Source organism: Labrus mixtus, chromosome 16, assembly GCF_963584025.1.
Source record: "Labrus mixtus chromosome 16, fLabMix1.1, whole genome shotgun sequence".
In the NCBI taxonomy this organism is placed as follows: Eukaryota; Metazoa; Chordata; class Actinopteri; order Labriformes; family Labridae; genus Labrus; species Labrus mixtus.
Window position 1 is genome coordinate 9968492 of NC_083627.1, and position 22989 is coordinate 9991480.

The 22989-nt window shown below is 41.6% G+C and overlaps 1 protein-coding gene across 13 annotated transcripts in view; it reads left to right on the top strand.

Annotated features, from left to right (window-relative positions):
• Positions 1-22989, top strand: part of ptprua (protein tyrosine phosphatase receptor type Ua) — a 206771-nt gene that overhangs the window by 165741 nt on the left and 18041 nt on the right. For 3 of the 13 annotated variants that reach the window (XM_061059292.1, XM_061059280.1, XM_061059287.1), the window contains exons 15-22: positions 1047-1076; positions 1505-1665; positions 2013-2200; positions 9113-9185; positions 10530-10606; positions 13098-13115; positions 16483-16519; positions 20895-20992. In XM_061059292.1, coding sequence (XP_060915275.1) covers positions 1047-1076; positions 1505-1665; positions 2013-2200; positions 9113-9185; positions 10530-10606; positions 13098-13115; positions 16483-16519; positions 20895-20992 — 682 coding nt within the window. The remainder of the gene's footprint in view (positions 1-1046; positions 1077-1504; positions 1666-2012; positions 2201-9112; positions 9186-10529; positions 10607-13097; positions 13116-16482; positions 16520-20894; positions 20993-22989) is intronic. The other 10 variants (XM_061059281.1, XM_061059289.1, XM_061059282.1 and 7 more) reach the window with 7 other exon arrangements.

Consider the following 22989-nt stretch of genomic DNA (forward strand, 5'->3'; position numbering starts at 1 on the left):
GCAGCCCAGCTTTTGTGTTTCATCTCATCTTTTAATTTCAAGGTCTGCGTGTTGGCTGAGCACATTCAAATGCAGAATGCTCGCACTGGAAATCGCTGGCTGCTTTCCACCTGCAAATTACCTCTTTCGTCCACGGCACCTGCAGTGTATTCTTCCTTCGCTCGCTGGGCAATGGTGGAACACTCATCTGAGTGTGAAATATTTCATCAAGGGGCATGTTATTCCATTGCCCACTCAATTACATGAGGCAAGCAGCTGCGAGGTGCCAGTGGATGGGCAAGTAATTGGTTAGGAAGGTTGTTTTTGCCTGTTTTCTTTTTTTAGTGAGAGGAACTTCTCCACCCGAGGAATCTTTCTCTCAGAGAATAGACGGAGAATGAATGGGATGTCTGGAAGGAGGCGCTGACTGATAAGATTCAGCGGTCCAATCTCTGAGGCACAAAAAGAAGCAGACAGCCACAGGGGGGGCAAAGGAGCAGACGTGCTTAGATATACTCACTCTGCTTGTAGAAGAAGAACTTTAATGTAAATATGGTTAGGAAGAGATGAAATGTCCAACCTAGAAGGCAAAAGAAAAACAATCAGTGCACAAAGTATGACCTCACATAGAGTGTGGGCACAGCACAGGACAGCTTTACGTACGATATACAATAATGTGTTTTTAGATTTGATGTTACAGGCCATGGTTCTGTGATGTTTTCATGGGAAGTAAAGCGTTGAATGGAAGTTAAATCAGGTGGAAACGAGTCGACGACTGTTACTGAAGGAAGAGTGCAGCAACACCATCAATACAGCAACATAAAAGCAGATATAATCCGGATGAATATGTACAAATGTAGAATAATTAAGTCACAGACCTGAGCTTTTGTTAACAACTGGCGCCCCTGGTCATTCTTAAAGCTTCGGTCCTGCTTCATGATTGCTTGCGACAACATTCCCACACACTGAGCATCTTCATTTATCTCTCTGATGAACCATAGTCACCTCTTCTTTTTTTTCTCCTCACTCTCTGTCTCTCTCCTTTCCTCCTCCTTCATGCTAATCAGAAGGGACTTCTATTCTTACCCTTACTACCCGTAAGTGACTCTTTCTCCATCTTTCACCCCTCAAACCCTGACGCCATCTCTCCCTTGCTTGCTCTTTTGTAGTCCCAGGATTTTTAGAGTGGAAATCAGTATTTCTTTCTCCGCCGCATCCTACAGTACAGACACCCCCCCCCCTTTTCCCTCGTCCTCTTTGTCCTTCTCCTTTCACCTCCGCCACCAGCCTGACACATCCCTGGCACTCTCTTTGCTATCACAAAATCACACTTTCCCCCTTGTCCAGTTTCAATCTTGTAGCACCTATATTTCCCCTTCAGTCCAATTTCTCATCTCCTCACCAGCCCTCCTTGCTTCCTTATCTCTTTGCCAGTTTTTCTCTTATTCTACCCTGTCCTCTATTATCGCTCCCTTTCCCCATCTCTCTCTGTCTATCCTCCCGCCTCTCCTCTGCATCTCTACAGTAGGAAGAAGGTGGCCATAAACAAGGCGGCTATGTCCTACAGGCAGGAGAAGAGTCGGAAGCTGAGCTCCTTGGACTGCAGTATGACAGAGCAGAGCACTCTCCAGCAGGATGAGAGGATGGCCCACTCCTTCATGGATGCCCACGGCTGCAACGCTCGAAGTAAGACAGCGAGGAACATATGGATACTCTTGAGAGAGTGTCTAGTGAGATGAAGCTCCCTCCTTTCTGACCTTCAGCCATGTTTACTTGCGAGGATGTATCCAATCTGTTCCGCCGCGCCATAAGGTGCTCTCGACAGAGACATCTCCTGCAAGTCTCTTGTCTGTTTGAATATTCTGCTGTGCTTGTCAGCACTCACATCTCGGCAGAATGGCTGATATTTCCTTGAGCTGCCCCCTAGACTTTATTCGGCCGAGGTTTTACATCAACGAAAAAGAACACGGTTCACATTGTACAGTGCATAATGTCAGCAGTAGGCCTTGAACAGTTTCTGTTTCTGTTCCCAGATGAGCAGCGCAGCTCCGTCAACGAGTCCAGCAGCTTACTGGGAGGCTCGCCCCACCGCCACTGTCGGAGGAAGAGCTCGCCTTATCACACGGGTCAGCTCCACCCGGCCGTCAGAGTGGCCGATCTTCTGCAGCACATCAATCAGATGAAGACGGCTGAAGGGTATGGCTTCAAGCAAGAATATGAGGTAAGACGTGAGAAGATAACCTCTGATTGTAATAAGATGTTCTTTTGGTCTTTGGCAAGCCTCTTAGTGTTTGGCTAAAAAATGCTTACATTTTTTTATGCGGCCTTAATTCATAGTAATATGGACATTCAGGATGGGTGGGGCAAATGACATGCCTCAGAATATTATTTGAATTTAGACATCCTGACGTTGCATCACAAATGGCCAACCCAGACTCCATTTGTAAAATTGACATTGTAAGAGTTGTTTGATTGTTTGGTCAAGAGCAGGGGTTCCCAAACTTTTCATCCAGAGACCCCCACAATTAACAATGCGAGAGACTGTCTCTGTCCCTGGAAGTGGTTAAAGCATTTAACGTTGCACACATCAGCACTAAAAGGCCTATCCAAACACTGACATTAGAACAACACTAAAGACTACAGCAGCCTTTAAATAATTAAATGATTTCAGCGTGCATTTTTATTTACAAAGAGCACAATAGATACCCACAATGTTACATTCAAATTGTACACTTTAATTTCAGCACAAATCTCACATAAGGACTATTTCACAATAATGTGTAAAATGAGTTATTTGAAGTCATTTCAAATTAGTATTTGTTTTTGAAAGGCATCTCGCTACCCCCCTCCTAGTGTCTCAAGACCCACTGGTCCAGAGAACAACCTAAAAGGCATCAATTTAGAGTTTTCACAAATCAACATCATGGTATAGCTATTTACTCATTCTTTTCTTCCGTCTATTGCAATCCAATCAGCAACATGTGGAGTTATATTGTGTTCAGACCACTTTAGTAAGATGTTAGCCCAAGTTCCAAATGTTGAATACAGGGGAACTGATGGACTGGTTTTCCACAGCTTATCACAGCTATGGACGTTGGTTTCAATCAAAGAAATCCTCACACCAATGGTAGACAAATATTCAAAGCTTTCGTTCAAATTTAGGGAAATGATGAAAGACTATATGACATTTTATGTTCAAACTGTTTTAGGGTTTGAACATTTTGGGTAAGGCCCCTCATATGCTTGTTAAAACAAGGAAGTAGAGAGAAGGTTGAGTGTTGAGTGGGCTGCACACAGCCCTTCGGGTTGTTCTGTACTGTATGTGTCAGTTCACACAAAGCTTATTTCGAAGGAAGTGTGGGATGCTACAATAGAAAAGCAAAAAAAGAGAGACTGTCCACCCAAAAAAAAAAACAGCATCAGCCTTTTCTCGGCTGGTTCCACAAAACATCGAATGTTAACCTTTAAATGAACTTTGAGAAGTTTGGGGATTAAAACTGCTGTCAGCTGGATGTTAAGCAGTAAATCAGAGGGAAGTTATAAAGATAATGATAATGTTTGAGTTTCTCAATATTTCCCTCAACCTAATCAAGTCATGTTTTGTGCCTAAACCCAACTTAACCTGAACCACAGTGTTGACTCTTCATTGTGTTAAATGACCAATCAGATATCGCCCCCTGTTTTATCAGATACTAGCTTGATTCCAATCCAATCCAATCCAACTTTATTTATAGAGCACATTTAGAACAAACAGAGTTGACCAAAGTGATTTACATCAAATAGACAAAAAGCATAAAAAGAGAAAAATAATAAATAACAATAGACAAAGCAAAACGAAACAAACAAACATAAAAGAATAATACCACAGAAACAAACAAACTCTTATACTTGGTCTAGGAATGCCAAAGCAGACAGATCAGCTTTTAGACTAGATTTAAACAACATGATTACATGTGCTTGCATGAATTGCTTCTACACATTTCAGCTTTGTAGTTGGACAGTCTTAAATCATGTAATCAGTAATCTGCAAATTAAAGGAAGCTACTGACCTGGCTCAAACTTAAACCTTTTGGAACTATTAGATTAAAAAGCCCGTGTTTTCACCTCAGAAACGTTCCCCATAGACTAGAAGCCTTCTGAGCACTTCACCACAGAGACAAGGGTCTGAATCGAGCTCCTGTGACATTGTTTTTTTATCTCTATTTATGTCTTTTTTAATTATCTTGGAACTGCCAGACACATTTCCCTTTGGGGACAATAAAGTACATCTTATCTCATCTTCTCTTCTCTTATTTTATCAACCCACATGTCCCTCTTTTTGTGCTACATGAAGTTTAACACACAATTTTAAAAACTATTTCTGTAAACCAGATTATTGATTTTCTTATATATTGTGTTTGGACACCAATGGACTTGATATAAAAGCGTACAACAAATGGACCAACAATGACTTGCAGGTCTGGTTGAGCATATTTACTGAGGACAAAAGAATCCTCCAAAAATTGGAAACGGGTCCCAGCCATGTTTAGGTATAGCTTTATGTAGTGTCTCAGATGTTAAGCTATGTGTGAAAGAGACATACAAAGACGGCGGTCACTTTTTCAGACCGAGAAGTTATCATGCCTTAACTTCGCTGGTCTCAAGACTGCAGGAGAACCACAGACTAACTCCAGGTAGAAGGAACCCTTTAGATCCTTGAACATTAGCTTTAGCTTTAGAGACGTGCAGGTCTAATTCCACTCCAGAGGAACGCAGAGATGGTTGTTTGTTGTGTGAGTTAGGTGATTTGTTTTCTGTTTTACAGTCCCATCTATGATGACATTGGGGATGTACTTTTTTTTCAAAAAATGAGTGATTTCTTGTGTTTAGATTGTTATGAAAACTTTGAGTTGTAATTTAGAGGAGGAACCTTTGGGGTGCCGGGTAGCCTAGTGGCCGTGCCGCGCGCCTCATGTACGAGGCAATACTCCTCATCAAAGCGACCATGGGTTTGAGACTGACGTGGGCGAAAAAGGCCCAAAAAATATCTTTGAAAATTTGATCTGCAAAGCCTGCTGGGAGAAAAGACAGCATACACTATTTAAGACTGAATTTTAAAAAGCAGCATGCAACTTTGTAATGTTATGAATTGTTGAAACACTGCACCTAATTTTTTGTTGTCTTATAAGCCCATGAGGGTTGGGCACTTTGTATGTGTGACACGTAAGTAAAATACAATGAATCAATCAATCCTGGAAAAATCAAACCTAAGACTAAAGGTTTCGGGTACTTAAGGTGAAAATTCAACTTCAAATTATCTTTGAACATTACACCAGACTGCACATCTCAGATCAATCCAACGCCTTTGGGATGATGATCCAGCTTCCTACAGCCCAACCTTGTAAATCAACAACATCTTTGGACGTATCATGCTCTATGGATTAATTGGTAGCAAATCTTCTGCAGCCAGGTTCTTACTTCTGAGGGAATGTCTGAGAGTAGAGGAGAGCGGGGGTCGTCATAGCAGCACGCAGCTTCCCATGAGTTGAGCATAAGATGTTCAGAGATGAAAGATCTTGTTCAAGATAATGTTCAAAGAATGTTTTGGTGCCCACATGATACCATAACGTTAACATAAGTGAGAAAGACTTCTCAAGAACATCCAGACTGAGACTGGGCTCAAACCTATGGGGTTTTATTTAAAATGTTCTCTAACAGTCTGAACAAACTTGAAACTCTGGCTGAGAAAGAAATGAGACAAAAAAACAACAAAAGTGCTGTAATTTCATCCTGACAGTTTTTAGGTCATGTTAGTGTGCAGAGCCAACCTATGTGTTACTGCAAACGACCGTCTACTCTTTAAAAGCTTCAATGGAGCCTTTTCATATGCATGAGCAAGCAGTAAAACGATGTTTTATCTAATCTGCATAACAGAGCTAGTGCAGACAAACTGAACTTTCTGATCCCCGGTGGACTCATTATGATTGCTAAAGTTAGTCCTCCACATCAACAAAGTCTTTTTTTTCCCCCACACGTCCACCTGCAGTAAGCCAGAAGCACTTTTTTTCCCGTCCCCTGATTCATTAAGATCCCTGAGGGGCCAACAAATCCCCCCCCCTTCCAAAATCAATATGTGGGTCGCTTTTTCACTCCTCAGTCTGGCTCCCCATCGCCTGGAGAAATAAACAAGATGAAGGGGATCTGCGTGCTCACTGCTGTCAGACTTCATAACCCTTATTTCCCACAGGGTCGTGCTGCTGCCATTGATCAGACATGTTGAAAGGCATTGTGGGTGGGTGGGGTGGGGGGGGGGGGTGTTGAATGAGCCAAGTCCACAATGTGGGTATGCTACTGTATAGCCAAGCATCTTGTTTGGTTCAGTACAGTTTGGTTCAGTTCGGTAAGGTAAGTAAGTAAGGTAAACCCTGAACTTGCTTGTGTTTCCACAGTCAAGCATACCCTTATTTGTTAAACGGAGTGTTAGCCAGATGGAGATAGCCGCGTCAGCTATGTAATAGTGTGACATCATAGCAGCCCAACACAGTGTAGCCTGCTATTAATTAAGTTAAACATTCAAGAAGAACAGGGACTCAGTAAACAAGGGACTCTTTAGGGTCGGATCGGTAACCTTGGCACCCCAACAGAAGGGTACCAAAAAAGTAGGACAGTACCGATCCCTTATTTTGGTACCATTCCCAACTTTTGACAGTGGACACACCAATAAACGGGTACCGTACCGAACTGAACCAGACCGCTTGTTGAAACGGGGCTTTAGTATTGTGATGCTAACCAACATCTGGAACCAGAACCAGTGAATAAATGTAGACCGATCCCTCAATGTCATACTTGAACACTTGCGTAAAAAAAAACAAACAGCAAAAAATAGCCACTAAATGTTAAATCGTATGTCTATTTAACACTTGAAAGACCTTAAAAGCCTTTTCATCTGTAAGCTTCTTACTATAAGTACTTGGCTCCGACATGACACACACCATTCTCTCATTTGAAACTGTTCTGGGTATTTCACACAGACGATTTCTGTATTTTCTCCCAGGTTTTGACTGTGAGGGGGCCTGGTTTGGGGGAAAAAAACGTCCTTATTGGTGCAAGGACATCTTCAAAATGAATAATTGGGCAGTAATTCAATTTTTGTTATGGGGTTGTTTGCCGTGTCAAAGTGGATCAAATCTGATCAAATCCCCCACAAATGATGTGGATGAAGCAGATTATCTGGTTTGTGACACTAAACACAAAAAGAACTCTGCTCTGGTGAATGGAGTCCAGGGTGTCTGGTTAGAGTGATGTAGTGGTGTGTGCTGTAAAAAAAAAAACCCATGGGTCTTTCTCTTAGGGGATGCTTTCAGTTTTGTTGTCTGCCTCTTACAATACGCCACAAAAACAAGCCCTTTTTGGTGGAAGTACTTACATCGGACTTGCTTGCCCCTCAGGGTAACGTTGTAGCTGTTACAGCCCGTCTTGTTGCTGCAAGTTGAAGCAATCTACTGGATTAGTTACAAAATATTCAGTACCCACGATCCATTTAGACCCCAAATATGCTATACTGAGATCTAGGGTTGTCACAATACCAGAATTTTAAACTGAGAATTGATACCTGTTTCTGTACCACGGCAACAACAATTAAATTCCTAGGCACCAAATTTTGGGTCAATTCTAGTTTTTAATCCCCAAAAATTGCAGGCGAACTCCCGCAGACTGTCTAAATTGCACATATACGTAGGCAATGTTTCTGTGCTGAAAATTGCCAACATATTTGTGCAACATGAGCCTTATTTAGACTGCCGTTTTAAGCCGCAATATTTTCGTCCGCGTTGCGTTTCGCCCTCACTCTGAATGTGGCAAAGAGGTAGTAACAGAGGTATTACAGAGGAGGCGAGACGGTTTCAGAGGAACCAGCAGGGAGCGCAGCGCTGCGTGTTTGTCTGACTGTGTGTGTATGTGGAGTTCCCGCTGTGCCGTGCTTCCTCAACGCCGTAACGCAATGTGACGGGGGTTTTATCTCTTTTGCGGAGGTTTTATTTTGAAGGTTCAGTACATGTGATGCTAACGATCTTTAGCATACAAAAGATTGTATCATTTTAAAAACATGGTTTAAAAAATTATCAAAAATATACGAGCTTACTAAAGTCTAGTTATAGAAAAAAACATGTAATTGTCTTTTATGCTCTTAACTTACAAAGGACTTTGGACTTCAAGCTTTGATTGTTGCTTATTTACTTGTGACAGAACTTGAAACCACATTTTGGGGGTCTGAGTGATGAGCATGTTGAGTTTAGCTTGGGAGCTAATAGACAATAAATATCTCGTGGGAAGTTCTATGAAGTTGAAATCAAAGTCGTTAAAGCTCTAAAAATACTGGTGCTTGTACTCCACCTTTTTTTTCCCCCCCACCATCTTTTTTAAACAGGATTAGATAGAGCATTACCTGTGCAGGATCCAGGAGCAGATGTAATCCCCTGATCAGCTTGCTTTGTGTGACTCTGCTGGGCCTCAGGTGGTCCTAATTTGCTCATCCACGGGGGATTGGTTGGCAGCAGATGAGAGACGCCGTGTATCAGTTTGACCGTCTGACTGTGCCCACTGTTACAGCAAGGAGATCAGACCGGGACTCATCATTCATCCAAATATGACAGGACTTGAGCCCGGCCCATCCACACTCATATTTGTTTATTTTCTCCTGCTCGCTCTCCCGTTACTTATAGTATTGATTTATATTCAATGACTCATCCTGCTTCAGCGGCAGATTTACAAGACAGGTGTCATAAACAGCTGTCACAAATTTAGCAGTTTAACACTGAGGTATTATAGAGCACCGGCTCCTTCAATCAGCGGGGACTCAGCCTGTGACAAGAATGAGAATGAGTGCAGTGGGCGGCCTCCTCCTTCTCAAGGCCACAGCCATCTCTTAGTGTCGGGTGTCATCTCTCAGCCTCAGTCTCTCCCCTGCTGTGTTGTGGCAGATGTCTGCCGATGACTTGGCAAGATGCTGTAACAGTAAAGTTACTCAGACAACCTCAGGGTAACACTTGCGTTTTCCATGTTGGTTCTGTGTGAGTTTCAAGATGTATCAAAGACACACACAACCCCCCCCCCCTGTTTCTGTAATGTCTTCTTTTTATATACTTTTGTTTTGCAGAGTTTCTTTGATGGCTGGGACGTCACCAAAAAGAAGGACAAGACCAAAGGAAGGCACGACAGCTTGCTTAACCGTGAGTACTTCATGGCTACAAGAAACAAACAAAGATGCTCTTTTTACTTGGCTCTGTGTCAGAAGGTTTTTTTTTTTAACTTTTACTGTACAGATAACAGAACACCTTCAGGTTAATGACAGTCCTAAACAGTGAAGTTAATTACCATACAACAACATTACTTCCCTCTACAGAAGCCACCCAATAATTATCTTTATTCCCAGCTGAGTGGTTGTTGACTCTACAGAGAGAACACCTCTTGTTACAGTGCTAGTTGTGTTTAATCAGTTGAATAGATTGTTTGACAGTGGCTTTAACTTGAAAATGTGAGTGTTGATTTGTCAAAACGGCCCTTCAGAGTTCAGTCTTACCCTCAATCCCCACATACTCTGTGTGCGCCACGGTCCATCAGTGCCACGGCCTTTGCTTCCATCGAACGGTGCGCGCGCCCATTTTTCGCATCATCCTTTTTTATCCTTTTTCCTTTTCTTTCAGTTTTGGATTATGGTGATGTGGTCTATAGGCATGCCTCTTCCACTACGCTAAAGCCCTTAGATGCTGTTTACCATTCTGCGATTAGATTCATCACCGGTGATAGCTACATGACTCACCACTGCATTCTCCATAATAAAGTTGGTTGTCCCTCCCTCACTGAGAGACGCAATAACCACTGGCATCTTTTTTTATCTATAAAGCCCTCACTGGAAAGCTTCCATCATATATCACCTCCTTGTTAAATCTGAACCCTGGTCCATTTTTAACCCGCTCGAGTGAGAGGCTGGTTCTCCAGGTTCCTCATGCCAGGACTGACCTGGGGAAAACTGCTTTTAGTGTTAGTGCTGCAAACTCCTGGAATATTTTACAACAGGACCTGAATTTGAGCACTTTTATCCCTTATGGACACTTTAGAAATATTATTTTTAACCGCCCAATACCTGACTGTAACTGTTTTACTTGATTTTAATTGCTGACTTTATCACTGTAGTAATTTCAAGCTTTTAAATTATTTTAGTGTATTTATTTTATTGTTCTTATTACTCTTTTATTGATTTTATTTTCTGTAGTAGCTTTATCTCATTTCTCGTTGTTTATCATGTATGTATTTTTTTTTCGGCATCATTGTAAATGAGGGTCGCCCTCAATGATCTCTCCGAGAACTTAAATAAAGGTTGATGATGATGATGTTATGTCATGTGCTGCTATCTGAGACCCTACCCACCCACCGACCCAATCAGATGGGGAAAGTATCCAGCTGTGAAGGGATACAAAACAATAAGATACAATTAAAAATCCTAGCTACCTCCACTACTCGAGATAGTTCTCTTCGTGTTTTTGTAACCTTAAATGCTTCTTTGTTCATTTCAGATGATCGCCATCGAGTCAAGCTTCACTCTCTGCTCGCCGACCCCAGCTCTGATTATGTCAATGCCAACTACATAGACGTAAGTCGCCTTCACTCTGGTTTTCCCTCCTCTTTCTCCTCCCACTCCTTCATCTCTGTCTTTGCTGATCCCACTCCCGCCCCTCCTTAACAGCTTGCACCAGTCGTTGACCCGGTGCTTGACCGTCTGCACATACCATCTGAGGTTATGTCAAGCTCAGACGGATCTGTCGTTTAGAAATCTTACCCACAACATAGCATTTTATCCATGTGTGCTATTACATGCTGGGCTTTACGGCAAGATTTTATCCCAGCAAACCCAAAGATCCTACAAGAGCCCATAAGCTGAGAGCACTGGGCCACATGACTCACCAAAATGCTTTTCGTGAGGCGACATTGCACCACAATTGGACCCAATAAAACACAGCTTATCCTTTCATCTACCTTCAGATATTTTGATCTCACCTACAGTTCTGCTCGAGTGAGTGTGGCAGGGAGTCTCTCCAGTCCCTGCAGGAGTATGCACTCCTGCCAGATCCAATCTCTGCAGCTTTGCATCAGATAAACCAACAGTTTCACGTTTCCATTCAGGACAGACCAGGGGTCTCGGCTCTGCTGCTCACTTATGATGAAAGGATCACTTAAGGCTATGGATGAACTGCTCTCGACAGTATTTACTCAATTTTTGGACCTACTTACTAAAGCCCTCACCGCATGGTGTGACGCAGATCTGTATGTTCCCTGAATACTTAAACACATCTTTTGTTTGTACTGTTGTATGCTCAACAAAAGAAAATGTAAAGTGGAGAGAAGATCAGTAGCAAAAGGCTGACTCAGCGTATGTGGGTGGTGCTTGTTAAAGCAGAGCGTCAAAGCATACTGGCCTCAGCAGGGCCACTTTATCCCCTTTAGTGCTCCATGAGGGCTCCATTAGTAACAACGCTACGAGGACCTTTATGTCATTAACTATGCCATCTACAGCAGCGCCTGCATGTCATGCCAAGACCCCTGGCTCAAAACAGTACCACCAAATGATTCCAAATGATTCATGGAAGACACCGAGGTTGGGATAAATGGAACATTGTTTTTTTTTTAAAAGTTAAACTGAAGGGTTTCGCTGTCCTCTCCTCTGTTCCCTGTTTCACAGTTTTACATATTTTTTTCTTAGGTAGCAAGGCATGGCATCTTTATTGCCAAATCTTTAGTTGTGGCTTTTGTTGCAGTCTGCTGCTGACACAGATTTTAAACAAAAAGTGACACAATCCGCACTAAATTCTTCAAACATTCATGGTCGGCTGTTTCTAACATCCCATGTCAGGTGGTCTTTTCTTGCCCAGGTGCACAGGAAAGTATTTCTGTCACATTTATGTTGCAAGCAGCAGTAATTTGTTTGGAATAAGGTGACGTGAGGATGAGCATGGGAAGTAATGGATTCCATGGCAGATTGAGGAGCTTAATTTCTCTGTATGGAAGACAAATTCTCTTTTATCTTGTCTGTCTTTTTTCTGGGAAAGGCAGGATAACCAGTTTGCCATGTCAACCTAAAACTTCCAACGCCTTTTAAAGTAGTCTCAGCACTTTTTTCCCCGTTGGTAATACTGGTCATATTTAATTTGAACTCATCAAGTTTATTTTTGAAGTTTCTGATCAGTAATGTAAGCTTGTTAAACAGCTCATTTCAATTCATATTTATGTGTATAGGTAATATGAAGACCTCTTTGAGCTGTGCAAATTAAGAAGCCAGAGAAGGTATAACTCAGGTTATGTAGTATGAATAAAACACTTTTCTGTTTAGCCTTTCAGTCAGAGGGGATTGATTGCTCAAAAAAACTGCAGGATTTACTTGGAGGCCAAAGTCTGACTCCAGAGTTAAATCAACGACCTCTTTTAAGTGTGTGTGAAACGTCATTAGTGTTACCTCCTATAGAAAAAAACATTAATAGTTTGTTAGTCAACTTAATAAGCTAGTGCACCAAACCAAACTACATGCAATGTGCTTCTCGAGGAAGAAAGTGGTTCATTTGAGGAAGTATAACCTGCCATGATATGGGACCTTTAGGTGCCCTTATAAAGGAGTTGATTACATGGGTCATATATTAAACAGAAGGAACAGTAAACTTTTACCAAATCTGTCAGTCTTAAGCAATTGGAGTGATATTTTGGGTGTTCTCACTTTTTCTCTCCAAATAAAAGTGCTTTGTATTACTGTACATGGAGAAGCTACTGACTTGTCTACAACCTGTCTGATCATCAGACTGCTTGATCTACTTAATCTGAATATCTAGCAATGGACATGTTCCAAGGTTCCAGCATTATAGTTGCTGATTACGATTTAATACATTTTGTCGTTTGCATGGAAACATGGGAATTAAAGGCTTTTGAACATTATGCTCTCCACAGGTGCCAAAGGCAAGCTGCTCTCTAACCATTTCATTACCCATTTTCTGCCTGCTCTTTAATCACAATAACTAGCTCTTGTTTCCCTCCCTACTTTCCTTCTTTCTCTTTCTCTGTTTTCCGTCCTCCCGTTTTCAACCTTTGGCATCTCTTAGATTCGGATAAACAGGGAAGTAAGTACCTTGCTTCTCTTCTCTTTCCATCATTTCTTCTATTTCATGCTGCCCCCTCTCGCTGTCCCTGCCAGCCCTCCATGGCTTCCCACCAGCAGCTGATCTTCCTTCCCTCTTTTGGCTTTGAGCTGCTGAGCCTGTCTGCCTTTAGCCATCACTTTTCCCCTGAGTTGATTTTTTTTTTCTCCAAACTTAGTGCAGCAGTCTCTCTATCCTCTTTCATCAGTAGCCAGATGCTCGCCTGGAGTTCTTGCTTAACATCACACTGTCCTATAAAAGAGCTGATAGTATGCCACAGAGGAGAGTAGACTAGGTCAGATGAAGAAAGTCGGTTGAAAGGCAGAGTGTAATGACACCATGATAAAGAAATTTGTGACATGTTTCATAACAGTGAACTGGGGAAAACATAGATAAAAAAAACATGGTGCATTCAAGTGCAGGAACTAAAGGACCTGCAATCTCTTCAAACATCTCACAGAAGAAATGTAGAAACCCATACAGTGACATAACCAAACTCATTAACTTGTCCATGTCAATCTGTTGTTGCAAGTTAAGCGACTTAGTGTCTAATATCCAGCCAACTAGAGGATAAAACACTGACTAGCTAACCAGTAACAAGCTAGCTAGTCGGTTATAAGGTAGCAAAAGCCAGTTTAGCTAGCATGCTGAACTGCCAGTTAACCTGGCAGTAGTTTGATAACTACCAGTAAGCAATTGGAAAGATCAAAACTTCCCAGGTAGGCCTAACCAGTTAGAAATATTGTAAAGAGCAAGTAAGAGATATGAATTCGGTTCACTTCTAGCTAGCTGGCCAGTAGTTAGCATGTTTGAAATGACTTATCTGCCAGTGAGAGTTCTGGAAATTGGTAACATTAGTAATGTAAACATGTTGGAAGATTATTAGTGTCCAATTTGTAAGGAAGAAAGCCTGTTAAAGCTATTGTGAGTATTGCAAACTGCCAGTTACAGTTACACATACACCGATAGAGTTTTGAATACTTTGTACTTCCAGTTAGCTGGTTGGAGAGAAAAGAAGCTACTAGTTAAAATGTTGAGAGAATGTTGTAGCCATTCAGTTTGCAGGGACAGTGCCATTGAGAGTTATGAGTAGTGTTTCCAACCAGCCTGTCAAAAAAGTGTTCACTTCAAGTCTGCAAACTATCTAGCCATATCATGAAGAGAGCTTGTTTCCCCCATGTTTTCTGTCCAACGAATTACTGGAGCAGTGGAGTTTAAACCGCAACCAAGCAGGGCCTTGTAAAATTAGATGGTGCAATATGGCATTTTCAAACAGCTCTCTACCTTCTGTTTAAGGAATAGTTTGGGAGTTTTGAAGTGATGTTGTATGAGGTACTTGTATAGTAAGTATATTCAGGTATGTTGGTCAGCTCTATTGAGAAACTGGCAGGAGTTCAGGAAATGAAAGCTAGGCTATTCATCGCTCGACTGCCAAAGAGAGAATAGTAGGCTACACTAAATCCTCATTGTGTGTGAACATCTAAATCTGAACTCTTAATTTAGAAAAACAAAAGGCTTCATCAAAGTTATCAAGTGGATAAAAGCATTTTGGGGCAGGGTTTGCTTGTGAGGTTCAGTAACTGGTCCACCTACACACAATTCAGTCCACAGCAAATGAGGTCTTGAAATATTTTGGCAATAAGGAAACATTTGCTTAAGCAATGGTGGGATGATTGGGTACATCAGGAAAAAAAACCCATCAACTATCAGTTCTTTTAAACTGTTGTCAGATTTGACAAAACACTTTCTTTTAATTTCAAACTTTAACCTGAACTTGAGTACCTCGCTGAAAAACCCAGAAGTTTTTCCATTCTCTTATTTCCCCCTATGCGATTGACTTTCAAATGCAGGCTTAAGCTATTTAAATTTCTCAATTTCACAGTTGGTCTCATTAAACGGCAGGTGTTGTAAAAACCCTGATATTATTCATTAGCAGGGAGATCGTCTCAGAAATCTCTTTGGTATTCTCCATTTCTCTCAGGGAGGATGACTTCTATTAGCGTTAAAAGATTCATCAGGATAACTACTAAGTGATTCTTTGACGCACAATACATTTGAGCACTGATTTCATTTACTTGCATACACCAAGGTCACAAACTTGTCACAGGTTTTTTTGTTAGAGTGAGGGAAATTTGTCAAAGCGAAACAAATTGAAAGTTGTTTTTCCCTCTCTTTGATAGAATTGATAAGCTTTCCATGTCCTCTAAAGCGACTCTGCATGTTTTGTTTTTTCCTCTCCAATACATCGTGAATTCTCATTGCTTCATGTTTTTCTGCTTGCCTTCTGTTGGAAAATGTGGTTGCCAAGGTGACAGACAAGAAACTGGTCGGGGCCCTGGAAAACTCAGCAATGGAGGCTCATGGGAATGAGGGTCGCTGCACTCTTCATAGCGATAGCCATCCATCTCAACTCCCCTCTGTGGCATGACAGTTATGCAATGTAATTTGTGTGCCTGCCTGGCTGAACAGTGCATACATGTACATCAGTGTGTGTGTGTGTGTGTGTGTAAGACGGAGAGGTTGGTGTGTGTACATTATATTTGTACAAATGTTTACCATATCCAGCAGTTGAATCACTTTACCTATGAGTGATGAGAAGCAGCATTACTCTTTATTCTCTGTATCCATCATGCTTGGCTGCTTTGCATTCAGGGCACTGTGTTAGCATGGTGCAGGGCCAGCGCTGTGCTAATAGCCCACCTGACTGTGCACACACTGTATCATAACTGCACTGATGCCAGACTGGGCAGGAGGGAGACAGCCAGATCAGTCAGTGTCACTCAGGTAGAATTACTCCCCGAGCTGGAGATCCCTCACTTGTCAATCTCCCCTTTGATCAGCAGCCTTGGCTGCATGCAAAGTACCACACGCAGGGTCCACCTTTGAAATGCAGCTCCCCTCACTCTGCATGTAATGACCTGGCTCCGAGACAGACAGAGAAAAAGTTGAATTAATGCCATGTCTCTACGCATTGTCATTCTAGTGCCATCCTAAACCCAAACTCAGCGCCTAAACAGTGCAAAGAATTTGCAGAAATTTCAAATATGCTAATGTTTTTTTATTTTTTTATTAGAGTCTTATCAGTCTATAGCACGGTACTGATTAGTTCTTTGCGACCACAGAAATATCTTCAGTCAAAAGCAGAGCTGAAATTTAGCAGAGCGCTGACATCAAACCCGGCTCTGAGATGAATAAGAGATGACTTGAGGCTGAAAATGGAGAAAGAGAAAGGATGGGAGGGGTGAAATGAGAGTTAGAGGTCCCTAAGTCTCACTTCATCACGGGCTCGTGTAATTATTAACTTTCTCCATCTCTTTTCTCTCTCCTCTCCTCTGTCTTTGCCACACAGGGTTACCAGCGATCAAATCACTTCATCGCTACTCAAGGTGAGTGTAAAAATGCCCAGCAGCGGTGTTTGACTGCTAATATTTGTGTTTGTTTGTTTGTGGTTTCTTTACTCAGCGACCCTGCTGACAATATGAAGATGACTTTACTGAATTATTAATGTGTCAACAACAAAGAGCCTGTGTTGCCTGGCGCTCACATCTGGAGGTTTCACCGTAAAGCTTCACTTTCCCGCGCGTGCCAGAAACGCTCTCATAACAATCGACTGTATCTGTCAGTCAATCAGCACTGTTACACTACTGACTGTCGCTCTTTGTGAAGCTCTGCGTTTTTGTCTCTCCTCCCCGCCATCTGCATGTGTGGCGCACCATCTCTGTGATGTCGGTTTGATACACTATATAGGCTGCACTCCCCGAGCAGGCGACACACACACACACACTGACACACATACTTAGAGGGAGAGTGAGAGAGACAGAAAAAAGGAGAGAAGAGACTGAAGAGACGGAGAGAAAAACTGCAAGACATTCTCTTTATTCTCTCCAGCTCTGATCCTATTTATTCACTGAATATGTTTTTTTTTCCACATCGTAATCCCCCTCTGATTTCTTCCCATCCTTCTCTTTGGTCTCAGTTCTACCGCTTCACAAAAGTAACCTCCGAAAATCTCTCTCGCTCTCTCACTCTCTCTCTTCCACATTTTGCACACAAAGACTTTCTTGCATGCGACGGTTCAGGCAGAGATGGAAGGATGCCAATATGTTCAATTCCAGCGGGACTGTGTGATGAAATTTCTCTCATAGTCGACTAAATTTACTGACTTAAAGATTTATCAAAATATTAAAGGTTCCTTTGATTCATAAAACAGAATACAGCTGGTTATGATTAAACAAGAACAGAAACTGAGCGATTTAACATATTTAAGGGCTTCCCGTGCTTAAAATATTAACAAGGAGAATACGAATATTTGCATTTAAGGTTAGATTTTATGCCATTAAAAATATAATGTATACATTATCAAACATAACAAAATAACTTTTAGCAATCTTCAGTGTTATCTTCAGCATTTTGAAGTGTGAAAGTGTTCACAAAGTGTGATAATAACAGTCTCTGTGAGTAACCTAATGGTTTACTGATAAATGTCTCCAAGCTAATCATTTCTCACCATCAATGGGCAGCATCAAGGAGCAAAAGACCAAGATATGGTAATGAGGGGTTCATTTTCAGCGGCGGTACACGCATGGAAGAAAGTACATTTGTATTCAATTCACTAAATCTGAATTAAGATCATGTGAGAAAACAAGCTAGCAGATATTTTATCAAGTCACAACGGCCGCAGTTTGTTGCTATGTAGAATTTCAGACAACTGTGACCTGTTAAAAAGTTCAGATTTTTTATTCAAGTGAAACAGCTTCATTCAGGGTTTTTTATCACTAGATTAATTCCCACAGTACCTCCTTCTACATCTACAAGATACTATGAGTTTACCGTTCACAGAGCAGTATGGCAGTATGGCAAAAGCCATGAAACATGGTTAGTGTGGGGCGGCTATGTTACAGTTTAGATGTAGCATTTGATTGTCATTGAAGTTCTTAATTAATTAGGTTAACCGATTAGTAGTTCTGGTGCTGATGAAACTTAATTACTAGAATATTTGGCATGCTGTGCGGCTGCTTTTGTTGGAACCAAAAGTGCAGAAATTTAACTGACCGAATGAAAGTTGACAAGGATCTTATTTTGAATCATCCAATGGAGGGGCCGTCACCAAAGCACCAACGTGTGTTTTTTGACCAAAGTAATTGCAATTAATTCCTTCCACCCTTTCACACAGGTAGAGTGCAGTACTTACTCTGCATCATAAAAATGTAACTATCTGTCCCGCTCTGCATGCACGGAGCAACATGCTCTGTGCATTGTTGCTGAGCCCCCGGGTGCTCTGCAGGTAGAAGTTGATTTGTTTGTGTCTTAGACGAGTCTAGCGGCAGCTGTGAATGTGTGGCAGGCAGCAGGTGCTCTGGGCTAACTCTCTATTATGTCCAGAGATGAGGGAGGGAGGGAGGGGGGGGGGGGGGAGAGGGGAGGCGGACGAGGAGGAGAAATGTCAAGCGCACTCTGAAAGAGCGAGTCCAAAGCGGCAGCATGGTGTGCTTTGCATACAGATTCACCCAGGCACAGGGCTCACACATCATCTGTCTCAACTGACTGCGGTGTCCCTCTGGCGATGCATTTAGTGGGCTTCTCCCGCTGCCGCCGCTGAAAAATTAACATGTCATATATCACAAATACGCATAGAAACCAGAGCAGTGATTGCAAACAGGAGCGAGAGCTGTGGATTACTGTGTGAAAGGGAAGGAAAACAGAAGTTGAGGATGCAGCCTACATGTGTAAATTAAGACACAAACACACAGGCTGCCACCAGCCGACCCCCCCGAGTCCACTGCGGTAACGACCAGTATAGCTGTTAGGAAAGGGAATGCATTTGTTAGACTCTGCACATGGCCTGGTTTCTCACAGGAATGTTGTTACTCCTCCTCCTCCTCCTACCATTTGTATTTCACAGTCTACAGAGGTCTATGTGTGTTTGCCCCGGGGGTTGTAGTCAAACACGTAGCTTTTTGATTTCTCTTGTTAAGAAAACAGTAGGAGAAAAAAAATCGGTGAAAACAAGCTGCTGTATACCTCATTGTGTTTGTTTATCTGCGGAGACACAGACCTCTGCAGGCCCGTGTGTTACTTTCTGTGCCGATTTTAGACTTCGTTCAGGGATTATGTTCTCTTTTATCAGTCGGATTCTGAAACATCTCTCTACAATGTTGACATCGACACGCTGGATTACAGCGACGTCTTTCTGTTAGAGCCATTCAACAGTTTCAGCTCCCGCTAATTATATTAAACCAGGACTAGAGTCATTTCAAGTAGGGTTGCCACTGGACACTTGGACACTTTTTGATGCTTTTTTAATGATACTGTACAATCGCTTATATTTCATAATCCATAGAATCGCAAAATGACTAAGGCTTTAAAAAAAAAACTAGAGATCTTCAGTCGTATTTTTAACCCAAAGCTCAGAGACACAGGGTATGTTTGCTTTGGGAAACACTATAATTTGTTGTTAGAAGTAATATTGACTCTGGAAGAACTTTCATGGGACTTTGAATCAGTAACTGGTCTTTAGAGATCTAAGCACTCTGGTGTCAGATTCATAGAGCATATACTGTGATGGAGAAGGTAAGTACCTGGATGCTATTACTCTGTTACATAATTATTCCTTCAGACGACGAGGAAGGCTCCCGCGGTCGGGACAGGTATATTTGTGTTGGACCTTCGTCAGGAATATTGGCAGCAAGAAAACATGTTCATGTATAGAAACATAACCAAAGAGACTGCCTCAGTTTTCTATCAACCAATCAGAGAGCCACTGAGATCGATGATCACCTGAAGCTGCTTAGTCCTTTGAGTTCAAAGATCATAAAAAAGCACAATAAGTGTTAGATATTCATTATCATCAATCGTTATATATTCATTATATGATGGTAAAAATGGACCTCCAATCTCAAATTGCAAAACATATTAAAATAGTATTTTATGGTATTTTATAATTGAATATTGTTTTGTCATAAACTCGGTACATAGCTGTATTTCTTCAACAATCTTTCTCATCCTTATTCTTTATCTCTTATTTACATTCCCTATTTTATTCATGTTTCTATTACCATAAGTCTTCTGCTATGTTGTGTGTTAGAGCAACTGTAACGACCACATTTTCCCTAAGGGATTAGTCAATTATTTCAGGTTTGCCTTGGATAAGCTTCCTACAGGGCTTTATTTTTGTCTCGTTTTATAACTTTTCGTTTTATTTTATGTATTTTTTTTGACAGGGAAATTCAAATCCAACACAATTCAAAAACAAAAGTCCCGTTGGTGGTGTACAGGTTACGAGATAATATTCCTATTTAACTAACAGGGTGGGTGGAGATGAATAGACATGTTGTTCATTAAAGAGGAGGAGTGTGTGAGGCAGAGGAGTCGGTATGAAGGAGGACCCCTGTGATATTATCAACGCCGAGGTGTAATGAAATCAATGAAAGTGTCAGCTTCTCCGGTGGGCCGTGATTTGTGTCAGCCACTGCTGCCTGCTAAAGGCGATGCAGGAGCTTGTTTGCACAATAGTGGAGGATTTGTGGGTGTATTGAAATGACATTTCTCTGTAGTATTGGGAGAACACGGAGAGGGCAATAGTTCATGAATGACACATTGTTACTCTATTTCCCCGGCATGGATTACACAGCACCTCTACATTGATGGTTATTGCTGCTATTTTCTCTGACTTATGGCTCATCTCTCCGCCCTCCTTATCCTCCCACCCCCTCCCCCCGCCTACACCTATACCTCTCCTGTATATCTCCTCCTCCTCCGCAGGCCCAAAGCAGGAGATGATCTACGACTTCTGGAGGATGGTTTGGCAGGAGAACTGCTTCAGTATTGTCATGATCACCAAGCTGGTTGAAGTGGGCAGGGTAGGTTTCCCTTCCCTTTGTCCTGTGACCTCTCGAGCCAGCTGCGATGATGAATGGAGGGAATGTATTTCTTTTTTTTTTCCCGCAGCGCTTCCCTTTTATCATTCACTATATTTCAGAAGAAGTGCTGCTGTGCTCTGTGTTGTGGGCGGACATGGCTGCTGTCTGATCATGAGTGATCACCTTTTTGCTTTGGTGCCTGTTCTCCAAGGTCACAGCTTTGATGTTTATGAAGGCCTATGGAGGAACATCATGTCCTCTGTTCTCTAAAATGCTCCAGCATCTGTACAGAACAGGATAGTATATCAACTATCTGACAACATATATACAGTATAGCCTAGGGGTGAGGTTTCAGCAGATGTTTTAACATGACATTAAACATTAAACATTTATAAAACACGATCAATGAAGTACCATAAAGGTTCACCATACTGAAAAGTTGAACATTTCCTTCTGATGTCACTGATAGAATATAATGATGTACTGCTGTGTTCAAGGTTGCACATCGTAAAGAGGGCGGGACTCTGATGTATAATTATCATTCACAGCTTCTAGATATCATAGAGATAGAAACATTACAAAGGTACTTTAAGCCACATCTCAAGGTAAACAATATCTTACAGTTAGACAAAAGCTAGATTTCACTTACAGTTCAAACATTTTCTGTGGAACCAGGTCAGTCTCTTCAAAAATACATGCACACCGAATGATTTGCTAATACAGAGTTTAGAATGTATATATAGAAATGAATGAGGTGACGCATGCAAACTTGTTCAGGCAGAAAACTCAAGTCGCACTGATTTTGCATTTGACGTGCGTCATTGTCCAAAATCACCTGACAACACCTCCTTCCAATTGGTGGTCTATTTAAACTTCAAGATTTCCTGTCATTCCCTCTGCTCTTTCATTGCCAGCTCTGGCCTGCAGCAGTACCACACTCTTGCATCCACCTGTAGGCTCCGACTGGGGAGAGGGGGGTTAAATTATCATCCCATCACTCCTCAAATTTCTGCAAGTAAAATCAAACTGCAAGGAGTGATGAGGTCGGAGCCTAGATGCCAAACACAAACTTTGTTCTGCTGCTGCAATAAACATAAGTTGTCCGACTAAACCCTCTTCAAGAAAATATTTAGATAATAAATAAATAAAAAGGGAGACATCTGATTGGCTAGAGATGATTCCCTGCCTTTATACATCAAGCCATGGCAGCTGAGTCTCAAATGACCCACACACAACTGGAATAAGTTACTTTTTTTTCCAAATAAATGTCATAACATGCAAATATGTTTTTCAATACTTTTGCTGAGTCATTTAGTTATAAATTCTCAGTATATTCTTCAGTGTGCATTTATTACTATTGAAACTGATCAGGCTCCATACGTTTCTAGCTAATTAGGATACAATAAGAAATGCATAAATCAGGTCTAAATTATTTTCAAACACTCTTGCAATGGACCAAACAATAATGATCGCTTGATGGTTGAATATTAATGTAGCTGTAAAGTTCCCTAATAGTCTTATTAAGAGTTTTATTTTAGTTTGAAACATGTGTCACTGTCCTGCTGGAAAGCAGTGAAATTATAACTTTTTGTCAGATACCCTCATAATATCATTTTCAAACTGACACAGTAGTTAAAGGTCACATATTATCCTCCCTTTTAACCACTTTAAATATGTCTCAGAGCTCCCCAGAATATGTCTGTGAAGTTTCTTGTTCTAAATCCACTCTGATCCTGTATTTGATCATGCCTATAAACCCCTCTATTTCAGCCCTGCTCAGAACAGGCTGTTTCTTTGTCTGTAGCTTTAAATGTAAATGAGCTGTGTCTGACCACGCCCCCTCCATGCCAAATTATTTACGGTGAGAAGGCAGAACAAACACCTAGCTGTTGGAGTGTCACCCACCTGGGGGAGGGGTTACTGCCCTTTGCAGGCAGAACACAGAGGATGGACTTTTCTCATCATTTGGGGTTGGTTTATAGACAGACTAGGGACAC